Source organism: Rattus norvegicus, chromosome 20, assembly GCF_036323735.1.
Source record: "Rattus norvegicus strain BN/NHsdMcwi chromosome 20, GRCr8, whole genome shotgun sequence".
Classification (NCBI taxonomy): domain Eukaryota; kingdom Metazoa; phylum Chordata; class Mammalia; order Rodentia; family Muridae; genus Rattus; species Rattus norvegicus.
The window spans coordinates 36118301-36133759 of NC_086038.1; the positions used below are offsets into that span (position 1 = coordinate 36118301).

Consider the following 15459-nt stretch of genomic DNA (forward strand, 5'->3'; position numbering starts at 1 on the left):
TTACCAAAGACACAAGCAAACGTTCCCATCACATGAGCAAAGAAGTGCAGGCCGACAAGAACCGGATGTAGATCGCTCCTGAGAGACACAGCCAGAATACAGCAAATACAGAGGCGAATGCCAGCAGCAAACCACTGAACTGAGAATAGGACCCCCGTTGAAGGAATCAGAGAAAGAACTGGAAGAGCTTGAAGGGGCTCGAGACCCCATATGAACAACAATGCCAAGCAACCAGAGCTTCCAGGGACTAAGCCACTACCTAAAGACTATACATGGACTGACCCTGGACTCTGACCTCATAGGTAGCAATGAATATCCTAGTAAGACCACCAGTGGAAGGGGAAGCCCTGGGTCCTGCCAAGACTGAACCCCCAGTGAACGTGATTGTTGGGGGAAGGGTGTTAACGGGGGGGGGGAGGGGAGGATGGGGAGGGGAACACCCATATAGAAGGGGAGGGGGACGGGTTAGGGGGATGTTGGCCCGGAAACCAGGAAGGAAAATAACAATCGAAATGTAAATAAGAAATACTCAAGTTAATAAAGATAAAAAAAAATGTTCCCATCACACCTCCAGAAGCCAGGCTGTGATGCTACAGTACAGTTCACTACTATCCCTCAAATCATTTCTCTCTCACTTCTCACCCACCCACCTTCCTTCCTTCCTTCCTTCCTTCCTTCCTTCATGTCTATCAGCTCCCATATCCCTGACCGAGACATTCTATGTTTTCTCAGGATCTAAGTAGGAGTTAAGTGGTCAGTGGGACTTTCCTAGAAAAGCCACAGAAACAATTCCAAGTGGTAGCAGAAAACAGATTCCTGAAGTAAGACTCAAAACTAGAAAACTTCTACATCCCCTCAGCTCATCGAGTCTAAAATGTCTCCAAAGGAGAAAATATATCATTTGAAGACTTATTTTTTTTAATTAACTTGAGTGTTTCTTATTTACATTTCGAGTGTTATTCCCTTCCCCGGTTTCCGGGCAAACATCCCCCTCCCCCCTCCCCTTCTTTATGGGTGTTCCCCTCCACATCCTCCCCCCATTGCCGCCCTCCCCTCAACAATCACATTCACTGGGGGTTCAGTCTTAGCAGGACCCAGGGCTTCCCCTTCCACTGGTGCTCTTACTAGGATATTCATTGCTACCTATGAGGTTGGAACCCAGGGTCAGTCTTTAGGTAGTGGCTTAGTCCTTGGAAGCTCTGGTTGCTTGGCATTGTTGTTCATATGGGTTCTCGAGCCCCTTCAAGCTCTTCCAGTTCTTTCTCTGATTCCTTCAACGGGGGTCCTATTCTCAGTTCAGTGGTTTGCTGCTGGCATTCGCCTCTGTATTTGCTGTATTCTGGCTGTGTCTCTCAGGAGCGATCTACATCCGGCTCCTGTCTGCCTGCACTTCTTTGCTTCATCCATCTTGTCTAATTGGGTGGCTGTATATGTATGGGCCACATGTGGGGCAGGCTCTGAATGGGTGTTCCTTCTGTCTCTGTTTTAATCTTTGCCTCTCTATTCCCTGCCAAGGGTATTCTTGTTCCCCTTTTAAAGAAGGAGTGAAGCATTCACATTTTGATCATCCGTCTTGAGTTTCATGTGTTCTAGGCATCTAGGGTAATTCAAGCATTTGGGCTAATAGCCACTTATCAATGAGTGCATACCATGTGTGTTTTTCTGTGATTGGGTTACCTCACTCAGGATGATATTTTCCAGTTCCAACCATTTGCCTACGAATTTCATAAAGTCATTGTTTTTGATAGCTGAGTAATATTCCATTGTGTAGATGTACCACATTTTCTGTATCCATTCCTCTGTTGAAGGGCATCTGGGTTCTTTCCAGCTTCTGGCTATTATAAATAAGGCTGCAATGAACATAGTGGAGCACGTGTCTTTTTTATATGTTGGGGCATCTTTTGAGTATATGCCCAAGAGAGGTATAGCTGGATCCTCAGGTAGTTCAATGTCCAATTTTCTGAGGAACCTCCAGACTGATTTCCAGAATGGTTGTACCAGTCTGCAATCCCACCAACAATGGTGGAGTGTTCCTCTTTCTCCACATCCTCGCCAGCATTTGCTGTCACCTGAGTTTTTGATCTTAGCCATTCTCACTGGTGTGAGGTGAAATCTCAGGGTTGTTTTGATTTGCATTTCCCTTATGACTAAAGATGTTGAACATTTCTTTAGGTGTTTCTCAGCCATTTGGCATTCCTCAGCTGTGAATTCTTTGTTTAGCTCTGAACCCCATTTTTTAATAGGGTTATTTGTCTTCCTGCGGTCTAACTCCTTGGGTTCTTTGTATATTTTGGATAAAAGGCCTCTATCTGTTGTAGGATTGGTAAAGATCTTTTCCCAATCTGTTGGCTGCCATTTTGTCCTAACCACAGTGTCCTTTGCCTTACAGAAGTTTTGCAGTTTTATGAGATCCCATTTGTCGATTCTTGATCTTAGAGCATAAGCCATTGGTGTTTTGTTCAGGAAATTTTTTCCAGTGCCCATGTGTTCCAGATGCTTCCCTAGTTTTTCTTCTATTAATTTGAGTGTATGTGGTTTGATGTGGAGGTCCTTTATCCACTTGGACTTAAGCTTTGTACAGGGTGATAAGCATGGATCGATCTGCATTCTTCTACATGTTGCCCTCCAGTTGATCCAGCACCATTTGCTGAAAATGCTATCTTTTTTCCATTTGATGGTTTTGGCTCCTTTGTCAAAAATCAAGTGCCCATAGGTGTGTGGGTTCATTTCTGGGTCTTCAATTCTGTTCCATTGGTCTATCTGTCTGTCTCTGTACCAATACCATGCAGTTTTTATCACTATTGCTCTGTAATATTGCTTGAGTTCAGGGATAGTCATTCCCCCTGAAGTCCTTTTATTGTTGAGGATAGTTTTAGCTATCCTGGGTTTTTTGTTATTCCAGATGAATTTGCAAATTGTTCTGTCTAACTCTTTGAAGAATTGGATTGGTATTTTGATGGGGATTGCATTGAATCTGTAGATCGCTTTTGGTAAAATGGCCATTTTTACTTTATTAATCCTGCCAATCCATGAGCATGGGAGATCTTTCCATCTTCTGAGGTCTTATTCAATTTCTTTCTTCAGAGTCTTGAAGTTCTTATTGTACAGATCTTTTACTTGCTTGGTTAAAGTCACACCGAGGTACTTTATATTATTTGGATCTATTATGAAGGGTGTTAAAGACTTATTTTTACTTTAGCATTTATATGGATGGGTGTTTTGCCTGTATGTGTATCTGTGCCTGCACCAGGGTGAGTTCAAGGGCAGCCTGACCCACAGAGAAATGTTCTGTCAGAAGGACGGAGGGAGCAAGGAAAATGTTCTGGTAACCATTAAGATCTGTCCATCAAACGATGTTCTGGTCAGGCATGGTGGCACAGCCCTTTAATCCCAGCCCCCAAGAAGCAGAGAGAAGTATGTCTTTGAAAATTCAATGCTAGCCTGACCTCCAAAGCAAGTTCCGGGACAGCTAGTGCTACAGAGTGAGATTCTGTCTCAAAGAAACAAAAGGCTGTGCCTCCACAGTAGCTACACTGCGCTCTCAGCGCTCTCTGTAGTCAGGTTCACATGAGCATCACGATGTCCCCACTCCTTTAAATTTACAATCCAGTGATTTAGCGGGATGTGGTACGGTATACCGTTAATCCCAGCTGTCCAAGAGAGGACAGGCAGATCCAGTTCAAGCCTGCTTCAAAAAGAAAGAAGAGAAGGAGGGAGAAAGGGAAGGAGGCAGGAGGGAGGGAGGGATGGAGGGAGGGAGGGAGGGAGCAAGCATGGGAGGAAGGGGAAGAGGAGGCAGCAGGCAGGCAGACAGACAGACAGATAATTTAGTAGTTTAATGAAGAAGCATAAAAAGTAAAACATGAGGATTATTAAATCCATAGATTATCTGAAAATTCTCTTTGGACATAAATGCTTTTAACAGGATTTTTTAAAAGACAACTACGAATTCTTCTGTAAAACACTTCCATGAGAAATGGTCAGAAGAGGAAATACGAGCAGTGATCTTTTAAAACCCTAAGTAACCGATCATTAGTTTCAGGGTTAAATGGACACCAAACCCAACAGTGGCCCCTGGAGCTTTTCGGATGCAAACGGAAGCAGATACAGAATACTGGTACCACCCATACCTCCCATACCTCCCTATGATGCTGCAGGAAACATTTGCATAAAGGCTGGGGAAACAGAAAGCTTCAAGAAAAGAAAACCAGATCAACAATGGAAATCTGCCTATGTGTTTCCAAACTCACTAAATCACATGAGGCACCTAAAAGGAAGCTCTCGTACGTCCCAGTACTGGAGACATAAACATTGAACTGTTTAATTCAGAAGATGATTGGAATTATTACAGCAGAAAGGTACTGCTACCACATGACCTTTGAGTAATTTCTCCAGAACCACAAATACTTTTAAGGAGATAATACTCTCTGTCCAAGTTAAAGTCTGTCATCCACAGTTCATAAAGCACAAGACAAACACTCATTAGGCCCTTTTAAATCTTTGTGAAGTAGTAACTGTTCTAAATTTTATACATGGATGAACTAAAGGAGGACAAGTTAAATAGCTTACGCAGAGATTTTTTTTTAAATAATTTCCTAATAGTGTCCTTTAAAACTCTGCACTTATCATGAAAAGGCTTCTATTGTCTGACTACTTTCAGTATTCTTTTTGGAATAAGCTGCTAGACACAGACGACTGGGTATTAAAATATATCCCAAAGATCAACACAACTCTTCTATTTTTCTCTAAAGCAAGAAATAAGAAACTCCAACTTTACTGTTTTTGCTCCATATGTTAATGGTTTAATCTTGCTAATAATATTTATATATTGCCACTTCATCCCAGTGAGTAACACCAGTAAACAGTAGTTGCCACAAAAGAAACAGAACTCCTGTCCAGACTAGCTTTTGAAAGTTTAGTTTAAAACTAAATTAGACTTCTTGCATTACAATACAGTAGCTGATTCATACTCCCGTTCAGAGTCCAGTATGTCTGATACTGGACTTGGCAGATTATTGTCTGGTGGTTTAAATCAGAAGAGCCCCCTTGGGCTCATATATTTAAGTCCTTGAACTCTAGTTGGTGGAAGTTTTCACAGTGATAGAAAAACACCTAAGACATCATGTTATTGCTCTAAACTGACTTTCCATTAAATAGATTTTACTGAAGCACATGCAGTCTATTATATATTACTTAAGGCTATTTTCATACTGTTGACAATGTACAGTTAGCAAGTCTAAAATGCTTTTATATGTCCCTTTATAGGCGACATTTGTCAACCTCTCTGCAAGAAGAGACAGTGAAATACCACAATGAAAGGAACCTGCTACCTGGCATGGAGACATTGAAGAGATCCGCCGACCAATCTGTCACTCATGGGCTCCTGTGGGAACATTAATCTCTTTGGGGCTTGTGTTTGATGCTTCTCAATTATAGTTATGCATTACATATTTTGCCTAATATATTTCTTCCTTGATATTTCCATTCAGCCTTTTGCATGGATTGTGGCACTTATCATACCAAATTGAAACTACTGTACGCTCAATTTCACTTTATGCTATGGTAAAGGGTAAAAAAAATCTTATTATTCTTTACAGTATACCAACTGTAATGAACTGGAGTTGTTCATTCAACGTATGGAGAGTACTTGATACATAAGGGCGAGGGGGGGAGCTACTGTTAAAGACAGTTTACTTTCAGCAACAATCTGTTTCCCTTTGCTAAAACTAATCTTGAGCCCAGATACATTAATAAAGAGGGAGAGATGGCTCAGGGGTTAAGAGCACTGACTGCTCTTCCAGAGGTCCTGAGTTCAAATCCCAGCAACCACATGGTGGCTCACAACCATCTGTAATGGGATCCAGTGCCCTCTCCCGGTGTCTGAAGAGAGTGACAGTGTACTCACATACACAAAACAAATAAATCTCTTTAAAATATATATATATATATATATATATATATATACATGTTTATCTCACAGTTTGAGTGTTCCACACACTTACACCAGAGTCTGCCCAGCTCTAGTCAAGACCATGACAAACAGCATGAAAAAAATCAAGATTGTTTGAGAAGGGATAGATAATAGGACAAGACCAGAAGCCAACAAATAGAGAGGGAGCAGTCTTGCCTTCCATACCATCCGCCTTGATCTCTTTCTCTGTGGGAAACATGCATGCTGGTTCACTGTCTTGGTAAAAGTAACTAGGGTATAAGGACTGGCTTGATCCCCTCTGAAACGGCTGTCTTCAATGGCCTAATTTTCTTGTATTTAGCCTCTCTTCAGGATTTTATCACCCACTAATTCTGCCACAATGATGACCAAGCTTCTAACACTGCTAGAGAACAAACATTTAAAGTATTGTAATTTGTAACATTGAACTATTTATAGTGGCAAATAAAACACTTTAATTTAATTAAAAGGAACCTAAAATATATAGCACATGTTCTAGGCATTAAGATGCAGAAGTAGAAAACCAAAAAAATCAGATAAAAATTTAGCTTTGTAGAACACCCATCCTCGTGAGGAAACACTGAAATAAGCAGAGGACAGGTATGGATTTTATCCTTTAGGAGTGACAAAAGAGAGGGAAGCAAAATAAGGAAATGACTGGAGCCCAGAAAGGTTATTGGCTTAAGCAGAACTGAGAACAGCAGGCCTTGCAAAGATGACAGTGAATTGAGATGCCCCCATGCAATCGAGGCACTTTACCCAGCAAGGCAAACTGAGGACATTCCTGAGAGATGGACTGTTGAATAAAGAGCAAGACTGGCATGGTGGCAAAAGTATGGACAACAGGTTAGGAGCGTGTACAGGGAGCTCACGGGCAGCCCTATGGGCTACACAGAGCAGTGTTTGCTCTACACAGTGGTTCTCAACCTTCCTAATGCTGCAACCCCTTAATACAATTCCACATGTTGTGGTGATCCCCCCACCACAAAATTACTTCTGTTGCTACTTCATGACTATAATGTTGTTGCTTTTATGAATCTTAATGTGAATATCTGATATGCAGGATATCTGATTGTGACCCCTAAGAGTCTTTCGATCCCCAAAGGGGCAGTGACCCACAGGTTGAGAACCACTGCACTACAGGATGTGAGTGCCATGGTTTGCGGGGTACTGTCAAGCAATCCTAATGAAGTATTATTGTGGAGGGAGCAGCAGACCTGAGGGAAGTGTGCTCCTAACATACCAGGCCTGCACAAGTGTTAGTTGAGATCCAAGGGAACTACCAGAAAAAGGACTGAGAACCTCCCCTACATGCCTGAAACACCAGAACGCTGAGGCCGCAGAGACCAAGGACTGCAGCTCCCAGTCTCGCAGCACAGCACCATGTGGTACCAGAGGGATCTGAGAAGCTCGCCCATCAACTCACTGCTGATGCTGTGCCAGCTGACTCCGGTTTTTCTCTATACCCCATGAGGATTTTGCTTTTGCTTGTAAGTTACACAGCCCTGTTTTATGTTTCTCCATCCACTTTACCCTTCGGCTACATCTCCAGCTCTCCCACATGTATTCTTCCCTCCCCTTTCTTCCATCACATCCCCTTCTCTCTACTCATACACCCTAACCTCCCACAATTGTTAGCGATCTCTAACCCTACGGACCCCACCAGGGTCCCACCTTTCCCTTCCTTGCTACTCTAACCACCTTGTTTTTCACCTCAAAGTCAACCCAATACTTAATCCTGATGCTAATCTACCCTACTTCCCTCCCAACCCTAATCTTATTAACTAAAATCTTTCTACACAGTCTGAGTGTTTATCCCACAACGGTACTGAAGAAAACGGGGAGTCTAATTGTCCAGCACATTAAAGCAGCTGTGGTTGCTACTAGTTACTGTTCCATTAAAAAAACAAAAACAAAAAACAAAACAAAACAGAGTTTTGATCAGGCACACTGAGCTCTTGGGCTGAGGAAGTATTTTCTGAAGAACACACTCAATTCTGCCCGAAAAAAGTCAACTTCTAATAAAAAAAAATTTAATTTATAATATATACATAAATTATAAATATATAAAATATATAAATTATAAATATATAAAAATATATAAATTAAATATATATGATGCAAGAAAACTAGGCACAGAAATATAAAAAACACCAAATATAACAACATGCTGGTTGCTTCTGCAGAATAAAACCTCTTTTGTCTTTGTACACTGTCTGAGTCTGGAGTCTTCCTTCAACAGGTTTTCAACCCTTACAAAAGTATATTGAACGTGAAAAGAGAAAACCTACTTAGACTGCGGCTATGGCGTAGGAGAATCACAGGGAAAAACTCAAGGGAATGATCAGAACCACATATGTACATATGTGTAGGTTCAAAGAAGATTAGCTAGTGGTTGGGAATAGAAAAAACTGAATGAAACAAAGAGTGCAAGCTCTGAAGGAGAAATGCAGCAAAGAAACAGAAATGCTGAGGACAAACGAAATCAGAGATGCTGGAAACGGAGAGCCTGGTAAATCGAATACAGAGCTCTGTGCGAAGTCTCCAGAATCGGGCAGATCAAGGACAGGACAGAGTGTCTGAGCTGGGACCCTGAGTTGAGAAACTGCAGCAAGCAAACCAGGCAAAAAATGAGGTAACAGTGAGTCCACCGAGAAGCACAAGGTGTGCACGACATTCTGAGAAGACCAAACTTGGAGACCATAGATACAAAATGAGAAGATTCCAGTTCCACATGCTCAGGAAATGTTTCTTAGAGAGTTAAAACAGAAGATTCCACAGAATTACCAAAGGAGATGCCCATCCAGACAGACATAGGAGGCCCTCAGGATATCAAATAGACAAGACCAGAAGACAATACCATCATCATATTATAGCTCAAACATAAATATGCAGAGCAAAGAAATGAAAGGACAACATAAACCCCATTTGTCTCCACTTAAAAGACCAGGCCTGATTTGAAAAGAAGGCCATAAGGCATCAGCTCCAGGGACAGACCATAAAATCCAGACCAAGATCATAAAATCCCCTCCCAAAGAACAGCCTGGGGATAACCACAAGAATGGGAACTATCTTCTCCCGAGATGGGTCATCCGTGCTGGGCAATCCTAGCTCATCTCATAGTTGAACGTTCATAACAGGAATGCACATCACTGACTACTGGCACAAGCTACAGACCTTGACCACCTGGCACAAGCCAATCAGAAGCAGACCCCTGTCACCTCCCCAGAACCCACCAATGAAATTTTAGAATACCTAACCCACGCTGTAAATACTTAGAAGAACTAACATAGCCAGTCAAAGTTATACTAATGTCATCGCTTAGCCCCTACCAATCACAGAAGAGATTACCAAATCATTCTAGAGAGTTCCCCTGGTTCCCTCTAAGAAGGCCTGCAGGCCTTGATCTGAGGTGTCATTTTGGAGAATGGTTGACCACAGCATGCTGGTTGCTTCTGCAGAATAAAACTTCTTTCTCTTTGTACATTGTCTTAGACTGGAGTCTTCCTTCAACAGTTTTTCAACTCTTATAAAAGTTTATTGAACATGAAAAGAGAAAAACACAAACTCACAAAGACAAGTCCATCAGAACAGTAGCAGATTGCTCAACTAAGATGTTGAATCCGGAAGGGCCTGGACAGATACACTTTGAGTTCTCAAAGACAACCACCAACCCACAATCTACACCCAGCAAACCTATTTGTCATAACTGACAGAAAAAAATAAAATTTTCCATGCTAAAAAATAAGCTAAAGAAATTATGACCACTAAGACATTTCTCTAGAAAATACATAAAAGAACCCTTATAATTGAAGAAAAAGAAAAAAAAAAAAAAAAGACCATGCACTACACCACAAAATAAAGAACACTAGAATAATAGTTCTATAAGAATAATAGTGAACAGTAGAGAAAGGAGGGGAAAAAAACAAAAAGTGACAAAAGGCAGAAATCAATATACACTTTCAATAACTCGAATATTATTGGTCTCAATTCTCCAGTCACAAAATACAAAGCAGGAGACTGAATCAGAACTCACAAGCATACACTTGCTGCCTCTGAGAAACACATCTCACCACACAGGCAGACAATCAGCTTGGGTAAAGGAATAGAAAAGGGCACAGCAAGCAAACAGACCTAGGACACAAGTAGATGTCACAGCTCTAAACACTGACAAAGCAGATACCAGAGGAAAACTAATGGAAAGATATCTAATGTCACTTCAGACTCATAAGGGAACAAACTACTAGAGGCCATTATAGCTTTAAAGATCCATTCCCAGAACCAAAATGCATTTGTTTTCATGCAATAGATCCTCTTAGGTTTTCAGTTGAAGATTAACCCTGCACAACAGTAACAGGTGACTTCAACATCCCACCCGCAGCATGGACGGGCTTCTTAATAGCAACAATAACGAAACCAGAAGTAGCAAAACTACCTTACATCATTGATCAAAGATGACACCGGATATCAAACGGGCTGGACAGGGATCTTCAAGGCATTTGACTCAAATGCTGCGAAGGATACATTCTTCTCAGCAGCCCGGCGTTTTCCAAAACAGATCACAGATTAGAGCACAAAGCGAGACTCAACAACTACAGGAAAATTAAAACCATCTTTCGTGTTCTACCTGATCACTGTAGAATGTGACCACAAATCAAGAGCAATGAAAACCCTAGAACATACACCGACGCGTGGAGATCAGACAACATACCACGGAATGATGAACGGGATTTAACGAAGGTATCCATGAAATTCTGTTATTTACATACAACGGAATTGTATTCATCTATAAAGAAAAATAAGGGGCTGGAGAGATGGCTCAGTGGTTAAGAGCACTGCTGCTCTTCCAGAGGTCCTGAGTTCAATTCCCAGCAACCACATGGTGGCTCACAACCATCTGTAATGGGATCCGATGCCCTCTTCTGGTGTCTGAAGACAGTAACAGTGACATATATAAAAAATAAATAAACCTTTAAAAAAAAAGAAAAATAAAATTCACAGGAAAATGAGACTGGAAAATAATACATTAAGTGATGCAACTTAGACCCACCAAGAAAAATATCACGTGCTCCCACTCAAGTGTGGATTCTTGATTTTAATTATTTTTGTCCAGACAGCATTTCTCTGTGCAGCTCTGGTTGTCCCGGAACCACCTCCGCGGACCAGGCTGTCCTTGAACTCAGAGATCTGCCTCTTCCTGCCGAGTGCCACCACTGCCCAGCCCAGACCTTAATTTTTAGATCTATGGTTTTGACTTGCAGTATCTGCAGAGACCTGCAGAGACTTCCTGCAGAGACAGGAAGCTAAAGGAACTCGTGGAAGGGTAAGGAGTACACGCGTTGTAAAATACGGCCGTAACTGTTATGGTCATACTCACTCTTTGGATTCCTGCGTTCTTTTGGTGACGTGCTGCACAACGGTGTCATAGCCAAACTCCTCTCCCTGATTCTGACCAGATGTGCATTTTTCCATTTCTTCTTCAATCATCGACCCCAACGTGTTACATATGTACTGTCTGAGGTATTTCACAAATTCATAGCTGAGACAGACATAGACATAAAATGTGGTAAATATCACACTCTTACTTATTAATCAGGTCCAGGAGATCTAGCACACAAAGGCCTGTAACACGTTATGATCATTTTGCCTTGTCATTAGGAACGTAATTGCTGGCAAGAACACCCCAGACCCTAACTCTACGCTGTTATTTACTTAGAGCTAAGATAGAGGAGCAGAGTTTCCCTACGTAGCCCAAGCTGGACCCAAACTCAAAATCCTCCTGCATCAGCATCCTGAGTCCTAAGATTACAGATGTATACCATTATGCCAGCAAGTTCTGTATCTTAGACTGACCAGTCTTCTTAAGTAAAATACCTGAGCAACTGACTGTGATATAGCCCACTCATAATACTGAATTAAATGTAGAATACAATTTACTGCATAGGTATTCTTACAAAACACACACACACACACACACACACACACACACACACACACACAGTTACTTTCAAAATAAGTCGAAAAAGTTTAAATCTTCCTTTCGGTGACACCAGAAACCATCTTTTAATATACTCTCGTGCAGCTGAGGGTAGAGCCCAGTGTTGAAGACAAAAAAGACAAAAAGAAATTGAAAATGTCCTCAAAGATTCACATCTGAATCTTGCAGCTTTTTGCTTATAAGGAAAGACACCTGGAAGCTCCCACATCTCTGAGGCAGTTCCAAATGCACAGCCAGAAGCCTCATTGCTTCCTCCACTAATGAAAACCTTCCCTTTACATAGGAAAGTACAGATAAGCTGGGCAAAGACATGTGGGTTTCCACCGTTCCCTCACCAGTGTTATTACCTACATTTCCCAAGAGAATTCAGTGGTTGTTTTTAAGGATGAACTTGTGACTTTCTTGGAAAACTGACATAAAACTAAAGAAAACCAGAAACTAAATTTCAAAATGCCCTGTGTGTGTGTGTGTGTGTGTGTGTGTGTGTGTGTGTGTGTGTGTGAGAGAGAGAGAGAGAGAGAGAGAGAGAGAGAAGACATGTACTCTGTATTCTCTCTCTTTCGCCTTCTAAAGGCCTCAAGTATGTTCTGCCATATTCAAGGGAAGAAAGACAACATGGATCTGCAGCTTAGAGAGAAAAACAATGGAGGTTGTTGGAGGAAGGGACAGGCTATGCAATGGTACTGTCTATACCTACTTCTCTCCCAGTGACCACACTTCCACCCACTTTGGTTTATTTATACCTGAAATTACATCGCTCACTGACTCAATGGTCTCCAACAGCATCTACCTATGAAATTGCTAATATCCCAGAAACTCAGTATCCATATAAGCTTTTGATAATGTGGATTGATAAAAGGGAGATATAATTGCAGATTTTATAAATATTAAGGTAAGAGAATGCTAAGGAAAATCTTCATGTAAATTAGTTTGAAAATCTAAATAAAATTGAAAAAAAAATCCCAAGATAAAATACTAAAACTACGGACTTACTATTTTTAAAGTGGGAGTATGCCAGGTGTAGAGGTTTGTATATTGTCATCCCTGCACCCCAGAGGCAGAGACAAGTGGGCACATCTCTTGTGAATTTGAGGCCAGCCTTGTCTACATAGCAAGTTTCAGGCCAATCAAAGCTACAAAATGAGAGCCCGTCATAAAACAAACAAATGGATATGTAATAAATCCACTCTTATTTGAGAAGGTGCCAAATGTTCTATATTGTACTTCTAAAATATATAGTGAACCTTTGACCAAAAGAAAACAGAACAACAAAAGCATCCTGACTGCCAGTCTCTCTAAACGAGAGTATCACCCAATCATTGTGTTCAGCACCAATTTAATATGGAAATAAGCAAAAGCAAAGGAAACCATAAGTATAATCATAAATTTAAAAAAAAAAAAACCAAGCTGGGCATGCTAATACAAGCTCCCACCGCTTAGGATGCTAAAGTTAAATAGTCATTTCCAGGCTAGCCTGGGCAACCCAGCAAGCAGGGCTCAAAATTCATGACTATTAAATTAGAAACTCTACAGTGATTCTTTATACGTCTTTAAAAATCCCCTTGAGAACCTGAGGAAATTGTAAAGAACACAATAAAACTACAAGTAAACATAACCTTTTACATAGAACCTTAAAGGAAATGAAGGGTCCCTTAATGTCCATTTCTAGAACAACTGAACTTCGGGATAGCCAAGTTAATAAAAGCAACAGAAAATGCCTCCTTTCAGGCATTAGGCTAGGGTTCCAACACCCAGCACCAGAATGACCAAGTCAATAAACAGACAAAAACAACATCACAAGAAAAATAGCTGTGAGACCAAACGAAAGGCAAACACTGGATTTTAAAGGGCTACAACTATAATCGGATGCCTGGAGGTAGACCTTAAAGCTGAGAGGCTTAACTCATTATATGAGCAAACTCCAAAGAAACGCTTCACTTATAAGGAGCATTTGCACTGTAAAAGGTCCTTCAGATAGCACCCCAACACTTCCTTTCTCCCTGCTCCTCCAAGATGGGCAACCTGCTTCCTTTCAGTGGGCACCTCCTTCACAGGCACCAAGACCTGATTCAGTAGGGAACGCCCTGGCCATGTTAAGTGGCTTCTTACAACAGGCAGAGAAGTAACAGACCAGAAAAAAAAGGACCTGGAGGGAGGGGGAGTCACTATTTTTAGGTAATGTGAAAGGAATTCCAAGTGTCTTTAAAGAACGGAATACTTTACAATTAATGTTCTTAAGCTTCTGTGACAGAAAAGAACATACAGGCAGAAGAGGCTCTTGAGAAATCAGTTTGAAAAAGGATAAATTCAGCATTGGGACAAAGGAGAGGGGAAAAACACTGAACCGCCAATCAGCTATTTTCGCAAAAATATCAAATATCGATATCCAAATCGTTTTTTCAGCTTTCCTGGACCCGTGGTTGGTTTGCTTAAAAACTTATAAACTCGATTTTACTTGTGAAAATTTTCGTCAGTTTCCTCCAGCCGCAAGAGGATCTCCTCTGCGCACTCCAAGGAGGGAGCTCCAGTGATTTTCTCCTTCACGCTCTGGAACAGCTGCCGGAGCATCGCCTGCAGCATCACTTCATCCTCGCCGGAGAAATGGGCCATGCTGGGCGGCAGTCAAATCTCTGCAACCTCCACGGGGTCGCCACCAACATAGCGCACTGCGCACGCGCGACCCGGCCCACTCGCCGCCGACGCGCAGCGTCGTTCCCTAGGAAACCACAGCTAGCGCCTGGGGGCGGGGCAGCGGTTGAGTGGCGTTGTGCTGGAAGACCCGGCTCTGGGTTTGGAGTGCAGGAACTGGTTGAGGCCGGCGTTAGCTGCTTGACGTTCGTCCATACGTGCAGAACTCAGGCGGACCCCAACAGGAACTACAGACACCTCAGGATCTAGGGGGCGGGCCTAACGGGAAACCGCCCGGCTGCGCCTGACGTCATCTGGCTGACCCGCCCAAGGGAGGGGTGAATCCAGGAGGCGGGTGCATTGACCTGCAGGAAGGAGGGAGGGGACAGAATGGTAAGGGGCAGCTAATAAAAGCAGGGCAAAGGAAGCCAAACTGAAGTATCAACTGGAGATTGAGTGATATCGCAGTGTGGAAAAACCGTGTTTATACAGCAACTATAACAACTGTTCCCTTCCTATAAGGATGGCACTCCAAACAGAAAAGAAACTAACAATTAAGTTTAGCGCAATTATGTAATTGGTAAGGAAATGCCATATGACAGACTGGGAATAGCTCTTTTTTTTTTTTTAATTTTTTTTTTTATTAACTTGAGTATTTCTTATATACATTTCGAGTGTTATTCCCTTTCCCGGTTTCCGGGCAAACATCCCCCTCCCCCCTCCCCTTCCTTATGGGTGTTCCCTTCCCAACCCTCCCCCCATTGCCGCCCTCCCCCCATAGACTAGTTCACTGGGGGTTCAGTCTTAGCAGGACCCAGGGCTTCACCTTCCACTGGTGCTCTTACTAGGATATTCATTGCTACCTATGGGGTCAGAGTCCAGG

General features: G+C 42.1%; 1 protein-coding gene across 7 annotated transcripts in view; it reads right to left on the bottom strand.

Annotated features, from left to right (window-relative positions):
• The window catches only part of Tbc1d32 (TBC1 domain family, member 32), a 230881-nt gene extending 216020 nt beyond the window's left edge, over positions 1-14861 (bottom strand). For 5 of the 7 annotated variants that reach the window (XM_039099307.2, XM_063279628.1, XM_039099308.2 and 2 more), the window contains exons 1-2: positions 14404-14860; positions 11328-11489 (exon numbers count right to left, since the gene is read on the bottom strand). In XM_039099307.2, coding sequence (XP_038955235.1) covers positions 11328-11489; positions 14404-14558 — 317 coding nt within the window. In that variant the 5' untranslated portion in view covers positions 14559-14860. Of the gene's footprint in view, positions 1-11327; positions 11490-14403 lie in introns of all 7 variants that reach the window. The other 2 variants (XM_039099304.2, XM_039099311.2) reach the window with 2 other exon arrangements.
• Between the last annotated feature and the right edge of the window lie 598 nt (positions 14862-15459).